Source organism: Vidua macroura, chromosome 6 (genome assembly GCF_024509145.1).
Source record: "Vidua macroura isolate BioBank_ID:100142 chromosome 6, ASM2450914v1, whole genome shotgun sequence".
In the NCBI taxonomy this organism is placed as follows: Eukaryota; Metazoa; Chordata; class Aves; order Passeriformes; family Viduidae; genus Vidua; species Vidua macroura.
This window is the reverse complement of record NC_071576.1, coordinates 7,888,845-7,911,964: the sequence shown is the minus strand read 5'-3', so window position 1 is coordinate 7,911,964 and position 23,120 is coordinate 7,888,845. Positions and strand designations below refer to the sequence as shown.

The following is a 23,120-nucleotide window of genomic DNA, read 5'->3' as shown; positions in this document are numbered from 1 at the left end:
CAGATACAGACAAACTGCATTACAAGTATGTTTTAAACATGTGCAATTAAAGGCTTATTCTTCTTAGATTTTGCTAGAAGTTTTATTCTGAAGAGTAAGCCGAAAACATGTTGGTGTTACAAGTGAAAGAACACTCACAAAACTGCTCTAACGCTTCCTTTAACTTTGTGTAATAGTTTTTTCACAACATCACACAAGGGTGTATAAAATAAATCCTCCACACACAGGTTTACAGTTACAGATTTCCTGTAGTTACTCTGTTGGGAGTTTTATTCAACAAAACAAAATTTATATTGGATTGTCACTTATTTAATGACTCCTTGAAATAAGCTTTGGACAGACAACACACAAGTGAAGGAGAAAGGATCTTTACCCAAAACCTACTTAAAGCTTCTCCTATATGATTTGCCTTATACAAATATCTAAGAATTTAAAAAGTGACCGAATTAAAGGCACTCCCTTATGTCATCCCCCACATTTATCCACAGACTTCTGCTTGGGCAGAGAAAGTCTAAGTGGCCAAGAACTGTAAAGTTACACCAAAGCCACCTCAGTAAAAAGGGTCTGTACCTTGTATTACATATTTTTGAAGAGAAAGGTAACAGGCCACGCAGGCAGATCACTTAAAATGCAGGAGACATGTGTCCAAAATATGTCTAAAATAAGCAAATTAACATCACATATACCACTAAAAGAGAAAGAAAAGCAATCTGTCCATGACAATGATTAACTTCTTTCTGTTTACATTACAGGAGAGACAACATGAGGTCTGGCGACCCATTGTGAAAGGCACTAAACACATATAGTGGGAACAGTTCCTGTTCAATGATCTTACAATTCAGTTAGAGCCCAGACAAAAGTTGTTGTAAACAAACAGAGGCAGTTAAGAAAAGTGACAAATACATTATGAGTTAGATAAGCTATATGCACTAGTTATGAGGGTTAAAATGACAAACATCAGTCATGATCCCCCAGTCTCTACCATTTGGATTGGGTTTAAAGCAGTCACCCAAGAAGTAAATGTTCCATATTTGTGAAAAAAAATCCAACTGGAGAAGTTGAAGCAATTATAACATAAAAATAACTCTGTCCTCATTGCTCCATTTACTCTGTTTCCACACTCCTAAGACTCAAAAGCAGTTAATGTCCTTAGTGCAAAGGAATAATGAGCATTCTTCATGTAATAAAATAATTGCATTATAGGTGCAGAAAAACAGATAAGAGAATTAATTGGCAAATAACGGTCTTAAACTAGAGTCAGCAAAGTCAAGCAAGAGTGAGGTCCCTATTTAATGATTTCCATGGACCAAAGCAGTAAAACTCCCCAGAGGAATAATCAATATTTGCTTTTTTTCTGCTCTCAAAAATTTTTTAAAGGTTTGAAGGTTATGTTTTTCTTTCAAAAAGTGTAAAACTTGTTTTTCTATTACACTTATTTTCACATTCAACCAATCTTTTACAAATGTATTCACACAGTTTAGTATCAATGTGCAAAGCAATGCTTCTAACTGGAAATTTACCATGCATTCTCCTGTGGAGGTGTCTACTTTTTGCCCAGACCTTCATAGCAAGAGAACACTGAACTTATAATTTTATTAGATGGGTTTTTGTCAGGTTATTCCACATAAGCAGTCAAGGAACTGACTCATGAAGAAAAAAATCTGCACCAACACAGCCAGCTCCTGCTACCTCCTGCCACCTTTATTTCCTTACATGGTCTCAGCTTAATGCTTTTCAGACATATTCACCTTTTTATGACCAGTAAAAGTTGCCAAGAGATAAATCTGCAATAAAAGCAACTCAGTAATTCAGAACTTTTTGGTTTATAAAATATATGGTTCTGCAACAGGAAAGATGTGTGTGAGCTGCTGTTTCTCAAGTCCCAGATCCTGGGTTAAACAGAGTGGACTTCCCCTACAGTAAAGCCATAAAAGTTATGTCCTCATCCTTCTGCAAACGAACCTTTCCCCTCCTTTCTCCACTCTCTACTGAAGAAGTGCTGCTATCAGCTGAGGCTTCCTTACGTTTCTTTTTTCAGCCTAATGGAACCTGATGTCACATCTGTAGTGGTTTTCAGTGGCAACATATGAGCATTGATAACCTAATGTAAACAATTTCTTGTCAGCTAAATTATTAATGCTGGAAGTCTCTGTTCTATAGAATCAATACAAAATGTTTTCAATGCCCACAGTGATGTGCCTGCAGAAACTGCACTTCCAGGACAATCTCAGGACTTTATTCTTTTCACTTCACTATCAGAGACAATTAGTCACCAAATTACCTTGCATTTTCTGAAGATCCTTCATAGTATTTTCAGAATATATAAAAATTATGTGAATTTAAAAAAATCACCCTCAAAATACAAAGTTTGGATTTTTTTTTTTTTTAAGAAATAAAGCATTGGCAGTCATCACAATGCTGTGAAGCCTGTATGAAGAACAGAAATCAAACTGAGATAGACAGCTAAAGCAAGTTTGGACTCCTGAAATTTTCCAAATAATGATAACATACCTATTCAATATTTATTCAATACACTTCAAAAGCTTCATTGCTTCCTGTTGAATATTTTTATTGGATTAATGAGTCAGTGGGATGGATTTTGTTTACAGAAGCTAAAGAATTGCCATGCTATATCTAAAAATCTTCATCCATAAAAAAAAATATGCAAATGAACAGTCAAAAATTCAAGGACATTTAATATTCAACTTTTTCATCTAAAAGAAAAACCCTGTCTTGAATAGACTACTTTGCATCTCAAATCTGTTTGAAATAATGACTTATCATAATTTTTTTTGTCTACTTGAAAGGTTTGATTTGTAGGAAGCAGGAGAATGCTGTCATCTTTTTATATAATTACAGACTTCATAGAAAGTTCTACATTATCTTTCAAAATGAAAGGAAGCACTTTCAGCTACCATAAAACCATGCAACTCAGTTACAAAAATATTAAAATCAATAAAATAATTTCAATTTGCATTAGTTGAGTGACCTGGTTTTCTTCCTTTTGAATGTACATATCAGTATTAGGGAACTGTCTTATGTTGGGCTCTCTTATTACATAACTACTAATTCAAATGCAAACTTGAAGTCAGTCTGTCCTGGGGTGCAGTCCCAAAACAGTGTAAGTCACACAAAAACTAGGCTGCCCCTTTTCCTACTCCACCTGCACATCTTTACTCTACCCTTACCCCACCACTGATATTTGTGTAGGCTGGTTCTGGGACCTCACCTAATCAAAAAACATTTTTTTTTTGCTCTAGAAAAAAAAAATGATGAAAACATTATTTAGTAGAATGAAAGTGAAAAATTAATAATGAAAAATTGTTAGTCAACATGAATGCTATGCCTTCATACAGACTGCAAGTCTTCAGCAATGACTATTAAGCAGAGGAGCCTTGGTCCTCTCACAACTACTCCTGGAGGACAGAGATGTGTCTGATAGGGAGTGTTCTACAGAGAGACACACGCACACAAAGAAGCCCAAATTACCATTTCAGTCCACACCCACCAATCCACTCCATCAGACTGCACACGCTGGAGTAAATGAAGCCTCATCTTCAAAAGCAATTTGCAGAATTACTTGCTGATGTTGAAAAACTACTTCAAAAGAGTTTAAGTGTTATGGAATTTTACTGGGTTTTTTAAACAAGCCACTATTTAAGCTCAAGAGGAAGGGGGGGAGTGTTTGCTTTTTAAACAAAGCTTGTAATATTTCATTACTAAACTATCCAGAGTGTTTATTTTAAAAGCATCATGATTACAAATAATGGCATTTTTCAGTTTTTAACTTCCCTGTTCAAGCATTTCAGTTGGAAACAACTCAGTTTACTGCCTTTCTAGAGTATGCATCCAAAAATACACAAACTGATGACATTTTAACAGAATTAAAAGTGAACATTCTACCTGAAGCAAAATACTAGTGCCGTTAATTGGCTTTAATTGACAATATAAACAGTTTCATAAATAAGACTGATCTAGTGAAGTCCATGCAGAAAAAACATCCTTTACACTAAAGGACATCATGTCAGATGTCCAGCAGTTCTGGGCAGGGCAGGACAAAGTTCCTGGGGTCTCACTCAGCTCATTTTAAGGCTTGAACAAGAGACTGGAGTGCTCAGCTCTGTGAGACAGCCAACTCTTTGATGCATGGGCTTCTTATCTAAAATTAGCTGGAAGACATAAGGTACTTCTTGAAGAAACTTTAACATCTACCAGTGGAGACCACACCAGGGACACCTCAAGGGACACAAAACCTAAGGTCAGAGACTGTAATTTTTACAACCCATATCAATTTTCTCTTCAAAGAGAAGGTTATTCTGGTAGGAGTGTGTAATGAAACTGCAAACAGATGGTTATAGCAATAGAGTTTACTGTTCAAAGGTGCAATTTTTTCACACTTTGGGAGGTAAAATAAACAATAGAGAATGCATTAATTTATTCAACTGTTAATGCAATACTGGGCCAAGCCACTTTGTTCATTTTATGTACATCAACTGCCAGAACAATTACAACTAAGATACCTGATGTGTAAGTAAACTTTCTCCTATAATCCTCTGGAAGTTTACTTTTCAGGTCACAGTTTGTTTTTTTGTGTGTACTTTTCAACAATGGAGTTGTTGCAGTTTACCTTGGCATTCAGCTATCATTAAGATCGCTTACCTTTGAATGAAATTTATAAAACATGAGAATTAAGCATATATAAGTACATTAAATACAATCACATCTCCTTTCTCACCTTGTTTTTCTGTTTTTAATATACATAATTATCATGAACAATTGCATGTAAAGATCAAACATGTTTTATTTCAAGGCAAATGCACAGCAGTACACTGAAATCTATACTAGAAAGAATAAGGACATTGAGAAACACAATATGCACAAAGGTCAAATTTATGACTTTTCTCACATCATTTTATTGCCAAGTCAGCATATAATTTAAGGTTATAAATTGAGATACAGATGGGGATTTCCTAGTATTAAAGTAAATCCAATTCTGTACAAAGGAACCAATTGCTAACACGTAGAGTCTTCAGATTCCTCTCTCATTGTATACAACCGATAAAATTTAAAGTGAATATTCAACTGTTTTTTACATAAAATCCTGTTATATTATTGAATTTTGCTGCATGTATTTTGCCAATTTCACTAAACTGTGTTTTCCCTTTGAAGTTTGTAACACACTTTCTTATTTTGCAGGGATAAAAGGAACATACACCTTCCATATTTCCAAAATTACTTACACTATTTTTTCTAGAACGCTATAGGAAAACATAAAACTTTTAACTTTGACTGGATGTAGATAAGAAAAATATTCCTAATAACAAAAGAAGTTTTAACAGAGATAACATAATTTGGAAACCGAATTCAGCTAATGTGACAGGAAAATACTTTACTGTAAATAAGTGCTGTACTTTCAAACAGATGTACTACACATCTCACACTTGTATCCATACTTGCTGAAAGCCTCCCCACCAAAGGCCTTTTCTCTAATCATTTACCAATATTTTTTCTGATATTTCTTATGAAAAAATCTCACAAAATTCTATTGTAGCAAAAACTACAATAGAAGGCTGAGAAGCATAAGTCCACGATGCACATCTGCTGGCTCCAGCTCAGAGAATAAAAGCCAAGGAAATACCTCAACCAAAGGCTGCTGAGAGCTCCTGGGTGTTCTGTGCCTCAGTACTTTTTCTGGAGTTTTCCTTATTTGTATACATTGTTGCGTATTGTTGCAGTTGGAAACAAACAAACAAACAAACAAACAAACATGGTCTTTGTAGTTCAGTAATAAATTAATGCGGGGAACACAGACATGGGTTCACAGCCCTACTCCAAATTTATAATAATTCATTAGTAACTCCAAAAGATGAGATTTACGAAAGCAGTTTAGCATTCAATAGCCGTCACTTTTAAGACCCTCACTAGAAAGATGGAAGAATTGAATTTAGACTTTACTGCGGACCACTGCATTTTCAGCCAAATGCCAGAAGCCCCCAGCTGCATCTAAACACCTTTTTTGAATACTGTAATTTCTGTGGTGGCACTTAAACTGCAATATTTGTCTAGGATTATAGAATTATTTCTGCTCTACCACCTGATGGAGCGTTAGTGAAATTAAGTAAGACCAATTCCTGAAAATTCCTTTGGAAAATGGCACTTAAACTCATAAGTTACTAAAGACAGTATTTTCCAAACTTCTAAATTTTACTGAGACTCACATAACAATGAAAAAAATTAATTTTAATTTTGGTGGTTTTTTTTTTTTAGAGAGACCACAAGAATTAAAAACATTTCCAGGAAACCTGTTTTCATCTTTTCTTGTCCACTGGCAGCTGCTCCTTTTGACGAGTTACCAAGATAAAGGGCCTGACTGAAATTTCAGACTAGTGATATTTAATGACAGGCAGGGGCAATAATTCTGCACTCATCATAACATACCTAGATCAATCATGTCTGTCTGTAGTAGCTGTTTCAAGACAGAGTGAAATTCAATATAAAGTACCCATTGCAAGTTCGAGACCCCACAGTTGATGAGAGTTCTCACTGAATACTCTTGAGCTCCTTCCTGTACTCATCTTGTGCACTCATCAGTCAAAATTACCTTTCAACCCCTTAGGAACAGGATTCTCCAAATGCTACACACAGGGCAAACCCTGCTTTGGTCCACATCACATTCCCACAACTCACGATTCCTTGGTCAGTTACTGGTACAGCACAGCCTTGTGTAGGATCTCTGACTCAGAGAGAAGTTCACCCCCCCTGACTTTGCTGGGATTTAGGGCTTTCACCTCATCTCTGAAGGCACACCAGGGAGAAAAGCAAGTACAAGTATAGTAAGAAGAAGGAATAAATGAATCTTAAAATCATCAAGGCATTAAAATCATCAAGTCCCAAGGCAACCACTACGCCTACAAACATAATTTCTTTTTCTTTGCTACTCTAGGTCATGACCCTTATCCAAGAGAGGAAGGAAAGAAACTGTCCTTTCATCATTAATTTTGCTATGTCATTCAGGAAAACAACACTGACAACACCATAAAACCACAGTTTAAGTTGCCACGGGTACTTCAGCCAAAAGCTAATCACCACCATCAATTGTCTAATATTTCTCATTACCTCTTTAGTCATTCTAACAATCCATGGCAACTTATATAGGATCTGATTAAAATCTTTTCTGGCTGACAAAGAGCCAGCAGGAAAATAAAACTATCCCTCTTCTACCACAATACTGGGCCACTCCATATTTAAACAGATAATAAATCTGCATTCAAAAAAAATGCAGCTGATGAACACTGCTCTAATTAAAAAAAAAACAAAAAAATTACTGACTGTGTCACCTGAAGCAGAATGCTGACAAGAAAAACCCTGTCCATAGACTGTTGTATCATTAAAATTTAAAATTTAAAAATCTAAAAACTTCCAAACAACACACAAAAAAAAACAATCCATCATGCATAGCTGCCAAGTTACTTGGCACCTGATAAGCAATATCACGGATCACATGAGTATGATTTTAAAATAGTTAACAAATCTATTCATTTATATATGTAACTTACAAAGGACAAAATACTTCTGATGCAGCATTCAAATCAATGCAGAAAATACAGCTCAATGAATTGCACACCTTGCCTTCCACACCAGGCTGGTACCTGCCAACAAAGATCCTGCATTAACAAGCTTGACCAAGGTTAGTAAGCAGCATTTGGGACATCCTGAGTGTCAACAAATTTGGGAACAAAGCCAGGAGCAGCGCTGCTGTGTCTCCATGGTGAAGTAAGGGCAGGGGAGGACACATCCTATGCACCAAATCTCACAGGAACTCAAGGCTACCACATCCTCTCAATATGTTCACAGAGCCCCAGGATTTTGAGCATGTCTCCTCAGCAGCACTGAATACTGTGAGCATGTTAAAACTGTTTCTTGGCCGCTTCTGTTGGCTCCTTCACTACAACACCAAGAGACTTTTAAGCCCTAAGACTTCACTCTGAGCATGCAATGGCATGAACACAGCATATACAGAAGAGCCTAAATCTTAAACAAAGAATGAAGGTCACAAGTTCACCCCACAGGGTCAGCAGGGCTAGTCCGAGAATGAAGATTCAACATTCACAACTACTACAGGCAATTCCACACCTTCCCCTGCAAGAGCAAGACACATTTTTCTCACTAAAACGTATACATAACATACCACTGCAGAAAGTTGTTTCTTCTTTCTTTCATCCTCTCCCCAAGGCACAACTGTTGGGTGTGGTTTATCATCCCACTTAGTGCAGGACTGGAAGGCCTGACACTGCTCTATCCTACAGGCTGCAGAAGAGTGCAGAGACAGAGGGGAGGGAAAACACCATACCAACTGTCATTCATCTAGGTTTTTTCAGAAATACTTCAAAAGCAAATATCCTGACAATTTTTCTGTTTAATGAAATAGTTTTCCTGACTTTTTTCAGCCCCTGGGTGTGATTAAATCTCTACTCTCCCATCCCTCAACATAATTCTTACACTTAAATCTTAACATTCATATTATTACTTTAACAAATTAATCTTTCTCTATGGAGTGTCCCATAATGCTCTAGGGAGGCTCATATGTTCCCCTGAGTCCTGTCAGATTTCTGCCAAGAGGTTTGAACTCCTAGACAGATCAAAGAGAAAGTAAGGGGACAAAAAGAAACAGGGTTCTCCAGACTGACAGGTCAACCACCTCTCCTTGTCAAGAAACAAGGGTGGTTTACAGAAACAATAAGGGAGACATTAGTGTTTCAGATTTGGTGGAACTATCCTGTAAAATACTATAGCAGTAATTTCTAAACTAATGATTACTGACTGGTTTCACTGAATAGGAAGCCAATATTCACAGAATGATTTGGCCTGGAAGAAACCTTTGGGATCATCAATTTCCAGACCCTCTGCCATGGGCTGGGACACCTTCCACCAGACCAGGCTGCTCAAAGCACCATCTAGTCTGGCCTTTAACATTTCAAGGGATGGGGCATCCACCCACAACTTCCCTGGGCAACCCGTGCCAATGCCTTACCACTGTCACAGCCAAGATTTTCCTCCTTATAGAAAATCTAAATCTATCTTCTTTCTGTTTAAGGACGTTCTCCCTTGTCCTATCAAGACATGAAATAATCTCATATTGTTTTTTAATTTATCTGAACAGTACAAATCAGATGAGTTACAGATAAAATTTTAGGCTGTACAAACTGCAGTGCTATGGAAATGTCACTCTGAAGAGAAACACAACTTTGCAAAGTAAGCCAGAAATTGCCTGTGTCCAATATTTTCAAGTGTCAGAAATGTTACAATGCTGAAAGCAGAGTGCTAAGTGCAGACACACATATGAAATTCTACAGCAGATTTGCCAAAAGATTTGATTTTTGAAAGCCAATTTTTCTTCTAATCCTGCTGCTTCAAAAGCTCAACAAGTTTAAGTGGCATAATGATAACCAAAATGAAGCCAAAATGAAACTAAACAAAGTCAACAGTGCTAGTTTATTTCAGCAGCTCTGGATAAGAATATATACAAGAGCTATATAGCGTCATAGCCTAAATATTTTTTTATTATTTATAATGTTATTATCAATACTGTTTGTCCCTATTTTCCCCCATATTTTCTTCCAGCTCAGTTTGTCAGAATATATAATTTCTAGTTAAAAACCACTGAACTGCTGCTACTCCAATCAGCTTACCAACTAAGTAAAAAGAAAAGTTACTCAAATTGCTTTCCAATTTGCTTTAACTAGGACTGAATACAAACAATGTAAGGGACAACCTGGCCTCATCAAGGAGAAGAGCTAAAATGCCATTTTATTCAGCAAGGTTGGAATTTCACAATGTTACAAAAATCATGCCAAGGATCTTAATATCTGGCCAGACCCAATTATTGTCGAGAATCTTTTTATGCAGCAAACCAAAATGCTATATCCAATCTAAGTTCACAAATAGCCATTACAGCTAATTAAAATATAACCTAAAATGACAAATATAATGGAAAAGAATCCTTAAAACAGTAACATCAAGTGACTAAATTCTATGTAGTTGATTGGATAGTCAATATTCTTACTCTCTATTTAAATGATCTCGTACATAATTAAAATCTTACAGATTTCACTAAAATAATGTCATGCTTTTTGATGAAACATACAATTTCTAAGCCTTATAATCTGCAGAAAATCCAGTAATTGCAGTCATCACATATTAGGCTCTTGGGAAAAACAATTTTCTGCATTTCATAGAATCAGATCTGGAGTCAGAATCATGCACAGATGTAGCTGTTTTACTCCAGAAGGAACCTGTGAATTAAAATTGGAATTACAACACTGAATATTTTTGAAATCTGAAGATGGATATTATACTTTATCAGCTTGCTAAGGAATTATTCTAGTCTTTAAAAAGAATTGCTTGTATTTGCTTACTTAATGTGCACCTTGATCATATGCAGCATGAGATCAGAAAAAGCATTTGGTTTAAGAAAATGAGGCTCATAGTCTCAGTGGAAATGCTGTTTTCAATGTATACATTTTTTTCCTTCACTTTTTCACATTAGATCTACAACACAACAGTAAAAAACACACTATTTACTGATTGGAAGGACTCTGGAGGGAATTGACAGTGGGGAGGGGAGAGGAGAGGAAAATAAGAGGGCAGGTTCCAGAAGAAACATGCAATTACTAGATGATACACAAATGCACTTTGCACACACTGAACACACACAACAAATATTATGCACTGCAACACAAGGAAAAACAACTATATCAGAACCAGATAAGAATTTGAAGCACTAGTTAATTAAAAATACCAGAAAAAAGCATCCCTTAAGACAGAGAGAAAATTAAAAAAGCACAGTAACGACCACCTACATATTTTTATGCTTTGGTACTTTTCCATCTATATGTGATGAAAAAAACCGCAACACTTGTGGAAAAAAAAACATCTTGCATATATACAGAGGGTCACAAAAGCTATGAAAGAGATACTTAACACAGGTTCCTGAGCAGATGACAAGCCATTAAACTTTCACCTTTAGGTAGTTATGATGATCTGATGTCTCTTTTATGATATCAGCCATTTTTTAAATTAAATCTACAATGTGTTTAACAAGCAATTCTTCCATCAATCTTTGATGTGTTTTACTTATAAAGCAATGACAGTTTTCAGTTCAGACTCCTTAAAGTTCCAGAGAAACCATTTTCCACTCACTTGCTTTGAAAGCCATTAAAACAACTTGATGAAGAACAGCAGCAGGGGGCTAACAGAAGCCAAGGCTTAGGAACAATCTTTAGATTTTTCTCCTAAGACTTTCTCACAGACCCTCCTCACAAAGATCCTCAGGGCTTTTCATCCTCTCCATTCTCCCCACCCCCTCTCAAAAATCAGTTCAAAGTGACAGATGCAACTAGCTCCAGATTCTGCTCTTCTCTTAATTTCACTTTTACCTCTCAATTTTGATAGACTCAACTGAAATCTGACTCCTGCAGAGGCAGTCCTCTTATCATCTTCCCATTGGGAAAAAGTCACACACAGAAAGATTCAAGTAACTTGTGAACACCTTCTAATCTGTCATCCATTCTAATACAGTGCACTACTAGTGAGACATGTACCTATTACTTAAATAACATATACTACTGGCATTCAGTAAATTGATTAAATTGGTGATTAACTGATTAGTGATTTATCTGCAGTTCTATGTGTTACTGCAGTATTTCTGGAACTTGCATGACAGTGACCCTGTAACAGTTTCAATACTGGGATATGAAGAACTGTGCAAGCCAACTATAAATGATCATTAAAATGCGAATTGCCTACAACAAATGGTAAATTCTTTGGTTATAGTTTCATGCAAATGCAGAAATCCCAGTTTTATGGAAAATACACCTATTAGGGACAGTACTTATACTAATTAGAATCAGCAGAGCAGATTTGTCTTGCTGTGCTCACCATAATTTTATTTCTTTGATTATGGCTGACTGAAGGACAAATTTCATTGATTGTTAATTTTGTGGAACATCTGTGACTCCAAAGCTCTACCAACTCTTCAGTTGCTGTATTCAAGTGATGTCACTGTGGTCAAGATACCGAACATGGAATTTCTCAAATGTGAACAGCTAATTTCATGAAGCAGGACTATGGGACACATCAATCCCAGATTCTTTTTTTACAATCCCTTGTTTTTTCACAAATGAGAGCTACAGTTACAGTATGCATGGCTAGCGGCAAGCAGGGACTGAAGGAGACCAGCCTCATGTCTCCCCAACTTGAGGACAGGGGCAGCACATATGAGGAATTTGAGGTCAGGAAGGACAGATGGCAGGCATTCCCATTACAGCTAAGTCACCTCTTGTCCTTACAACACTGAGCTTTATATTTACCAGTTGGTGACTCTCATGGTTTGTGTTTCTACATTATTTTACCAAGCTTGTATTTGTAACTCAAACTGTGAGAATACTCTGTGGAATAAATTTCTAGATGTCTTGTAAACAAATCTTATTGGTACTTTCTCAGAATATTAACAGTTATACTTTCTGCTTGTCCTCCCTTCAGCTAAAGTAATACATTAATAAAAAGTTAGTGTGAGATGTTTTTTTAGTGAGTTTTTCTTGACAGAAATTTGAAAGAAAAAATTTCATAAGAAATTCTAAGTCAGAAAACTGACATACAACCCTATAAGAGAACATGCAAAACGTTTGTTTGCTTTCTGACATTACTATATCATAAATATTGGAAAAGGATCCATCAAGAATATAAACTAAGGAAGTCCAAGAAGTAAAGAAACAATACACTAAGGAACAGGAGGAGTTATGTATGATATTCTACAAGCATTCAATCACTTCACAGAATTGAAAAAATGTTAAGGCTGGAAGGACCTCACAAGATCACTCAGTACAAGTCTCTTAACAGTGGCAGGATCAAACATATGTTATGTGAGTGCTATGTAATACATGCCAGATACAGAATATGCTTCTAAGCATTATCCAGTCAGAGCCTCCATTCCAGGCTGTTCCATCATTCAAACTATTCCACCATTTGTGCAGTCTCATGACTAAAATAAACACTTTCAATCCTATGTGTGCAATAGCACTGGTAAGATTGTTATGCTGGAAGTACACAACTTAAGAGTTTATCATGAACGCTCCTGTGGAATAATAATTTAATTAAAATTAGCATTAGCATTATTTCTTTCTATATTAATTTTCAAGAATATTTACTTCTCCAGAGGGCTAAACTTTTCCCATATTTTCTATTTCAAGAGAAAGAACATCTCTCATCTTCAGGAGTTTAGCCTCATTTCCCTATAATGTATTCATCACCACTCAGCACATCTGTCCCAGCAAATCCCATTTCCTGTTCTATTCATGAAGCTCAGCAACCTGGAGCTTTAGTGATTGCCGCCACACTTTTCCCATGGCCTTCTCACCTCTCACCCCCCCACGCACCCCGCTCCCATTGTTTATCATCTGCTCTCCCCTGCTGCAAACTGCTGTCAGATGTTCACTTATCCCTAATCTTACTCACTGCCTTTGATATTCTTTCTAATCCAACAACCTGTCAACTGGGGCATCAGCCCATGTCCACACCAGCTGCTCTGTCACAGGCTGTAAGATTCCCTCTCTTCTCCAAGAGGTATTTAAAGGATTTTGACACAGCAACCTCAACGTGAAACAAATAATTAATGCTGTTTTGATCAGTGATCAGGGCTTTAGTGTGACATGAGCTGACCACTAAGAAAAACTGAGCTTTACTTTGTTTAAACTTCAGTAAACTTTAGTGTTACTATATTAACAAGATTTTGATCAATGTCTGAAGGACAGTACCAAAAAGCTAAGTTCTTTAACTTTAGTTAAAAATTATGAAGAATAATTAATGAGTGCAAGTCAGAGAGGCAGATAACATTATATGCCTGCTGTGTAAAACACGCTCATTTATTCAGTATCAACTTGTATAGTTTTCAAAGCATGGGAGCTGACCTTTTATGAGTTGCAGCTGAAAATACAAATGCATTTTAAATATGGCAGCAGTTGAGATAAAATTATTTAAAATACACTTGTTTTCAGAAATAGAGTAGGATAGTTTCATCCCCTACAGAACATCAAACCCTGACATTTTAAAGAATACTGCCATTTACAGATGATATTCAGATTTGCTATAAACACTTAAAATTTTACAGTGTTCATCTACTTTAAAACATATCAAGTACACATAATGTCATAGCGGAGATTGTGATTCAGATGACACATTTTTTGTATGAGGAAAAGTTTCTGCTAGTTAAGCAAACACATGAATTTTGATCCAAACTGAAAAACAAATAGAGCATTTAGTTTTTGGAAGAACATGAGCACTATTTTATTTCTCAGATCTAACTTCAATTACTACAAAAGAGATGGTACCAAACAAGCCAAAAAAGCCTTCTTTATACCCTACAGTAACTGTATTTCACACGCAAAAGTATAATAAAACTTTAGTGATGAATTTTATAACATGGTTCATTCACTTAGAACTAAACCACTTTTATTCTTTTATTATACCAGGACATCAAGAAAATGAATCTGAAGTAAGTACCTTGATGAACTTGAATTCTGCTACTTAAACTCCATTAAACCCCTGTGTGGACACAGTCATCCAGTTTAGTTTACTGCTCCCTGAGGGCACACACTGGAAAGTTAACATGGATTAAGGTAGGGTACGAATTCAAAGTGCAGTCGTACTTTGAAAATGGTTTAACGTAAACAGAACCAGACTCTTTGTTGTAGAATGAGACATGGAGTTAATCAGGAAAGTCCTGTGCAGACAAGTCCTTGCAGATGAGGCTACTGGAGTGGTATTGCCAGAGCTGATGGTTTTCAACTTCTTCATCTGCAGATCTGGAAACATCTTCCAGGGAAGCTGCCGGCCTTGGTAGCACATTAAGCCTGCTAATAATTTATCTGCTTGTCTTAGTTGCCTCATATGGATGACCTACAAGTATTCCAATGGCACTCAGTGAGCAGCAGATCAGAACTTGAGAAGTACAATTTAAGCTCACTACAACTTAAATACCTCCTCCTACACTCAGTCTTAACTTCACAGTTACTGTGCAGTAACCCAAGTAGTCTGATGGCATTAAATGAGATTTTACTGATCGTTTATGTAAGTGCAGACACATTTCAGCTACAAAAGGTGCTCAACAAGGCCTTATTCTTTCCATTATGTGACGTTTGCTGTCACAAGTGTGTTAAATTGTAGTATGACTGACCTAAAAATACGAAATTTTGTCACTGTCAACTACTTTTCATGCATTTACTTCAAAGCTTACATTCACTTGTCAAAGCATGCTGGATAAAGAAATTAAGACTAACACGACATAATTTCACTGAAACAAAAACAGGTACTAGTGTTCTTTTCAACTACTGCTCTTATTAACTAATGCTTCTCATTTCCCCTTCAGTAATTAATAAATGTCTTATACAAAAATAACTTGTACAAATTTTCAGAGTTGAATTCAAAGCATATGGCAGAGACAGAAGCGGATATGCCTAGATTCCTTAGCTCCTTTTCTTAAATCCCTGTTCTAATTGCAGAGAACACCATTTCTCTCAAAGGAAATTAGGTTCCCTCAGTACTCAACTCCCTAATGCTGTCTTTGCAAAACCTTTTCTTTCTTTTCTTTCAAACATATGAAAGAATTATACTGCACCTCAACCACATTCACTGTTAACACAGCAGCAATAAGATCAAAAATCAGTCTCACCCAGGATCTACCCCTGACAGAAGCCAAGATGCCCAAGTAAGAATATATTGTTAAAACACTCTCAGACTCCTGCAATTTGCAGCTCAGGGACTCCCTGAGCTGGAAGCAGTATGTTTCCATTTAAGATTACTACTCAATACTGACATAACAGACTTGACAAGCTGCAGAAAATGAGGCAAACTTCACAGGGAAAAAATGGCATCTCCTTTCACTGCACTACTGCTTTAAAAAAATGAACTGCAAATAAATGTGTTACTTAGTAACATATTTCCTACTACTGCAACCTTTTGAAGATTCAACAGAAGACTTACTTGTTTGAACAGGTAACTTAAAAATCTGTTTACTCCCTCAACAGCGTAATTTTTAACTGTCAAAACAGAAAAGAATGTTTTATGTTTATAAAAAAGCAGACGGAAGTTCCAGAGAATATTTCAGGCAGCTGGGCACATTCATGTTGCTATTACCATATACAAAAATTCCTAAATGCAAAATAAGATTGTTAATATTATTGTTACATTGCCCTGCTTTGCTTTTTCATCTTCAAAGTTTTTCTGGCATTAATGATACAGGCCTCACTTCTTTCTCCATGTATACACATGTTCTAATCTTGATGACATCTCCAAGACAGTTAAAATTGTAAGATACAGTGGTTGCTCATGGTCACAGAAGAAAGCAGCAGCAAACTCAGATCAGAAGAAATTCTTTCTTCACAGATGAACTGCACTCTGCTCATGAAGCACATTTTCTACCCATTACAAAGTTCATGAGGTGTTAGAATCTACAGCAGCCTTGAAAATTGTTTTAGAACAACTTAAAACTCAAAGATATAATAATTTAAATCCCTTAACAGTGAATAAAAACCATCATGCATTAAAATGAACTTGAAGGGAGCATTTTTCATGTTCAACTTTAAAATAAATTATTCTAAGTATTAAATCAATAGAGGAAATGTGATGCCAAGGCATTGACCTACTCCGAAGTGTGGAAGGAATGTGAAGCTCAGAAAAGAGCAAATAGTTCCAATTTACCATTACTGACTGAGTGGTTCTGTCGATATGCATGGAGTTTTTGAGGTTTATCCCACCTGCATCATTGAAACAGATACCCATTCACCATTCCACAGATTCAAAACACAAACTCACTCACACACAAATGTGCTGGGAAAATTACTGACAGCTGCTTCTTGTCTGGTGACAAACTTCTAAAAGTTCCTGGGCAGAACACACATATATGTTTATAGAATGCAAGGAAACAGTGGCAAGAGCTCCCCTGCCAGAACAACTTTCAAAAACAAAGGTATATGAGTCTGGGAGAGATCCATAAAGGTTTTGATATGTGAGCTCTGGACAAATGTTTCTGTAACAGCTCAAGGTATTATTCCACCAGCTAGATGCTTCCCCCCAGGTGATGGATGCTGTGCCTCCCCTTTGAAGGGTGCTGTCCCTAGCACAGAGGCCACCAAAAAGAATATGTGAAGACAATTCCCTTATTCTGTGTAAAACTCAGTGATTTGGCTTAACGGGCTGATGGCAGTGGGTTTGAATTGGAACAGAGCAAGAGCTGGAGCAAAGCCACCTTCTACTGATTCCCAGGGGGTAAGAACCATTAGCACAGGAAAAACTTGCATGCAGTAATTTCTTAAATTGCTACAGCAAGATCCACCATAGCTCTGTCAAAACCCTGTGTAAGGGTCCAAATCCAACACGCAGAACCACTGAAATCAGTGCTCAGGTGCTGATTGAGAAGACTTTGTTGTGTCCAAATCCTATTTGGATACTTAATGCTGCTCAAAATCCTAACTACTCTTCTTAACTGTTGCTACTCAGAGTTGACTTAATGACTTGAAGTCTCAGCAGAGTTCTTAAACTTGTTTTTATTTTGGTGGTTTTTTTTTTTTGGTTTTTTTTTTTTTTTTTTGGTTTTTTTTTTTTTTTTTTTTGTTTTTGTTTTTTTTGGTTTTTTTTTTTGTCTAATATATAGGCTAGTGCCTGGCTAACATACACAAAAGAGAGCTGAAGTTTTACACACAAATGTGTATCCCAGCAGTGAGCACACTCTCCTGTGATGTGGGAAGCAATATTAATTGAAGTGAGATCTTGCAGCCTGAGTCTACCACATCCCAGGGAAATGCCCTAGCCCTTGGGCATTGAGTTAATCTCTCATTAGCCATCCCTCTGGTCTCTTGAATAAATTATTTATGAAAAGCAGAAAAACTTCAATAGGAAAAAGTGAAAAGAGATTTACCATGGAGTTCCTGGTAAAGAAGCCAATTCTTCAGGAGGTGATGTATGTTTAAAAAAAAACCAATTTAGATAACAAATCAATTTGCACTTTGGGGGCAAGCATACATTAAAGCTAGACAGATGCTATCCTCTATGTGAGAAAAATTCATTTTCTTCTCTCAGTATCAAGCAGAACCAAAATATATAGGAATACAGGGTTCCTACTGACAAAATGAAGAGAATATTCCTCAGGCTACATGAGGTACCTTGTCCATCTCTCAACCCCAGGCTACCTCACTTCAAACATGGTTGATTTGACTAAGGGCCCCACCTGGAGCAGGTCTGACAGCTAAAAATCCCAAATAGAAGCTGAGGTCCCTTTTGAAGTTGCGTCAGACACCTATTTTGAAGAATATAATCTTAATTTGTACTTTACCCCTCCATACTGGCCCTCACTGAAATCTGACTGCAGTTTGCTGAATTCCACAACTCCTTGGCTGTACTTCCATTTCTACCTCTACACTACACAAAGGCAGAACTAATAATTTAAATGAGTGACTGGTACAGTGATTTGTCCAGCAAGCCAGGCTATTCTCCATAGCTTGGATGCCCAACATGAAGCTGCAGGGTGCCTCAATCTGCAAGGTTTGAAACCTGGAAGTCTTTCAGAAGGGTATACAACTACTTTTATGCTCTACAAGAAAAATTCAGAGCTCATTGCTTTCATTTAAAATACAGATGGGCAGAAGGAGAGGATGATGAAACACTTCATATGAAAAGCTCTCATGACCCTCTGTGGGAACAACAGAATCCACCATGGGCATAAATTGCTGTACGGTTTTCCACTATTCCTTCTTCAGGAACTGCCATGATTCCATACAATCCTCACTTCAGTGAACGAGCCAGAAATGGACATTTTTCTCACAGACTTCTGAAAGAGTATTTCCATAAGTAACCAAATACAGACTAAAGGATGACTCAAGCTCTTACAACACAGGGGAACTTGGGACTCAAGCATAAACCTACAAGGACAGTGCTGTGTTTTTTTCTAACATGACAGTAGTTGTCTGACTGGATTCTTTGTAAACACAACTCTGTTCTTCTGTTTGTCCACAGCTCCCAGTCTGAGCATCTGTACGTCCAAGGAAAATACTAAAGTGGCTCAAACATTAATGCAATCCTTGGGCCTGCAACTGTCAATGTGTAAAATCCCTCTGAGAGCAGATAGAAAATGATCTGACTCTGTGGCTCCACTCTTCATCAGGTGTGACCACAGCCTCCTTCAGATGTGTAACCTGTGTGGATTTACAAAAGTATTTCCAGAATCACAGAATATTCTGAGTTGGAAAAGACTCACGAGGATCACTGATCCAACTCCTGAGTGAATGGCCCATACACTCAGGAGTGGCCGTGGTGTTATTAGCACCATGCTCTGACCAGCTGAGCTAACTTACTCAGCATTTTGTTTAGATTTCAGCCCCCAAATGGATCCTCTTCTGGTGTCTTACAGATTTTGAGTGGTCTGTAAAGCTGCTAGAACAACAGTGGTATACAAACCAGTGGGGTGCAGATTGAATAGATAAAATCAAACTAGCAGGGTAGACTGAAATGTAAATCACCTATCTACATTTATCTTTAAAATAATAAAATTTATTTTTCTGTTGAAGACCTTGCTGTATTATATATAGTAGTAGGATTCAAATTATCTCCACACAAGTAGCATAATTTTGATATGAAATGTCCAGAAATCAATGCTGTTATTCAAGCATTCATGAATGCTTAGAAATAATCTTAAAATCCTACACTGTATGTAAAATTTCTTTCAATTTCCTATTTGTACAGAAAAGCAGTAGTTGTGAAAGAAAACAAATGAATAAAAAACCCCCTCTCACTCTCTATATGTCCCTAGACAGAAGATTTATGTTGAATATCAATGCCTATTTTAGGAATACACCTTTTTGAAAATAGATTTCAAATTCTCAGTCTTCAATGCCCCTATTATCCTCCATTAATATTATATAAACATCAAAAATACACCAATTAATCTTCTTGAGACTACAATGAATTATAGGGGATATGTCATAGCTTCACAAAATGTACCTATAAGACCACCCCAAGCCTTCCACATATTGCATAATTCCACATATTGCATAATTTAAGTATCGAAACTAGTTTCAGTTTTCACAGTGCAACAAATGGCATTATTCAAGTTTCCCCCATTAGATTATTCTGTTATCCAGAAAGACTTTTTTATTAGATTTGGGTCAAGTTCAGCAAGCAATTGCAGGGAATTCATGGATGGGGGAAATTAATGTTACTTAGGAACAATTAGGAACTGGGAAGAAGAAAAGTTTCTTTTCTTTTTCCAGCTAGTGAATTAAAATAGTTGGACAAGGGAAGACCTAGTCAGTATAAAAGCATTAAGATCAAGGGCTAGATTTTGGAAACAACTGTCAGTTTTAGAGGAGTGGTAAAATTTTCAAAATTCTTAAGCACAACAGGCATCTAACTCTCTTGGATTTTAGACACTTGACTGTTTAATGGGGTTTTCAGCAGACCTAAATGGTTTTGAAACAATTAGTCAAATGAGTGAAAATATTTAGTATTTCCTCTGGTTAGTAAGTCAGTTTTTAAATGCAAAGTGGGTTTCAATAAACGTAAGGCCTGTTTCTCAGGTCAGGTTCAGACAGTTGTGCTCACACTGAGCTCATGCTCTCAGTGGGCTGGACCCAAGCCAGCCTCTGCACAGATGCCATAGAAACTACATTTTCAAGTTCATTTTAAGACAGTGCTGCAGCCAAGAGAAACAATCTCTCACCAGGCCCCAGACACTCATCCCTAACTACCACATTACCACCTCCCTCTGCCAGCATAATGAACTGAATCACTGATCTTGTCTAGCTTAAAACTGACTCCTTTTTTTGGCTAGATTAGGTTTTACCCTGGTCCAGCTCACTCAGTTGCTGCACAGACATTTGTGCAAGGAGAGGAAGTAGCAAGAAGGGCCAGGCTACTTCATTTAGTGATAATGCTGATCTCTGTCAATTCACAGCACATGACCAAACATATCCTTATTTCTTCTTTACAATACTCATCACATCTAAGGCGCATCTATTCAATTAAATGTAATTTTGCAATACTGTTTCAAACATTTTAATTAAATCCTTTTTTTTCATGTAAATAGAGCATGACTCAGAAGTGAAAATTAAATTAAGTTGTAAGACCCATCACTTGTAAGCTAAGCCAGCAAAAATTCAGAACGTGAAAGAATGTTGTTCAGGTTTACTTCTGATACCTAAAAAGACATAACTCACTATAAAGTTCTCAGCTGTTCATGAATCAAGACTGTTTATTTATCCCAACAAATGAGAAGAGAGCTTTCTTTAGGAAAATCATGTATAAAATGCATTTTTAAAAATGTTAAAAATCAGCCCATCTGCTTTGATGAAATCTATTTGAACCCTTGCTTTTAATTTTCTGTAGTTTATCTCACTGTTGGACTCAATACATTCCTCTTCTGCCTTTCCAACTGATGTGTTTAGAAGCAAAGCAAAGAAGGAATGAGAGATGTGTTTTCCACCATCCATTTCTAGGGCTGTCCGAACTCTGCTTCATCTCCCCTCCCACCACTCTGCCCGGGGAGAAGCTCGCCCTGGACCAGCCAACAACCAGGCCCAAGGAAAGCACCCAAGGGACACGCAATGCTTTGCACTGTAAGAAGTGACTTTCCTTTCAAAGCTCGCACTCCTGCCGCTGCTGGAAGCACCAGTTCTCCGTGATCCTGTGAAAGGTGACTCATGTTGATACAGACATGATAAGGGATAGGATTTCCTGCCCCACTTCCTACCTGCGGGCATTGAGGCTATTCACAGAATCACAGAATAGTCAGGGTGGAAAGGGACCTCTGGAGATCACCCAGTTCCAGCCCCCTCTCATGGCAGGGTCACCTGGAGCAGGTAACACAGGAATGAGTCCAGGTGGGTGTGGAATGCCTCCAGAAAGGTGAACACAACACCAGCACGGGGTGAAAGTGACAGCCCCAGCCCAGCGCGGGCGGCAGGCACAGGGAGCACCCATGGGGACGCAGGAACGTGGCATCCCAAGGCAGTGACCCCACGGTCGGTAGGGCCACCTGCGCTGCCCTCCTCGAACCCCACCTCAGGGCGGGCCGAGGGAGGGCTGGCGGCAGCCGGGGGTGCCATGAGGTGGCACCGGCGCTGCTCCAAAATGGCGCAGGCGGCGGCTGACGGGCCCCGCAGGGACGGGGCACGGCGGGCGGGCGGGCCAGTGCCGCCACTCACCTGCCGGTAAGAGAGGCGGAAAGGCCGCAGGTAGAGGGAGGAGGTGCAGGGCTGGACCGCCAGCTCCTCGATGGCCTCCATCCCTGCCGTGTGGGCAGCGGCCGCGGCGAGAGGAGGAGGAGGAGGAGGAGGAGGAGGAAGGGGAGAGGCGCGCGCAGCCGCCCGGACGGGCCGGGAGCGGCGCCGGAGCTGACGGACGCGGCTGCGGCGCTCTCCGGCCTCTGCCCTCAGAGGGAGCCGGAATCACGGAATGCTGCGTTTCACCCCCGCAAAGCGGGACACAGGAGCCTCGCCGCCTTGATTCACAGAATAACCAAGGCTGGAAGACATCTTTAAGATCATCCGGTTCAAGCGTCCGCCTAGCACTGCCCCTGTAACCCTTAAACCGCTAACACATCGCCCAGTGCCAGATCCAGACACATCTTGAACTGGTGACTCCACCATCTCCCTGAGCAGCCTGTTGCAATGTCTGACCATTATAACAGTGGAAAAATGTTTCTACTGTCTATTCTGAATCTCCCCTCTCTTAGCTTAAGGCCATTTATTCTTTTCCTCTCACTGCAGGCACGGAAGGAGAGACTGGCCCCCCACTCACCTCACTACAATCTCCGGTCGTGGAGTAGAATAATTCCCCAGAAACACCTACTCACACTCCTGTTTTCTCAGGAGCCTGGCAGATGTTCTCAGAGGGTCAGTTATTCCCACACTCTACACCAAAATTTATGGGGTATGCCCATAATTGGGAACTGAAACCCACCCCCCTCCTCCCAAGCCTTGATGTCATCTACGTGCTCCCAGGTCATCCCACTCCTGGACATCATCGGGCTCTGCAGAATGAGCACCTTGCTGTGGAAAGCACAGTCCCTTCTGCCT

General features: G+C 38.3%; 1 protein-coding gene across 3 annotated transcripts in view; it reads right to left on the bottom strand.

The window, feature by feature from the left end:
* The window catches only part of NUDT14 (nudix hydrolase 14), a 58,502-nt gene extending 36,078 nt beyond the window's left edge, over positions 1-22,424 (bottom strand). Inside the window, exons 1-2 of one of the 3 annotated variants that reach the window (XM_053981187.1) lie at positions 22,248-22,321; positions 21,794-21,893 (exon numbers count right to left, since the gene is read on the bottom strand). Coding sequence is in view for 1 of the 3 variants with exons in the window: in XM_053981186.1 (XP_053837161.1) it covers positions 22,248-22,328 (81 nt within the window). In the remaining 2 variants the exon portion in view is untranslated. Of the gene's footprint in view, positions 1-10,144; positions 10,258-21,793; positions 21,894-22,247 lie in introns of those variants that run through there. The other 2 variants (XM_053981186.1, XM_053981188.1) reach the window with 2 other exon arrangements.
* Between the last annotated feature and the right edge of the window lie 696 nt (positions 22,425-23,120).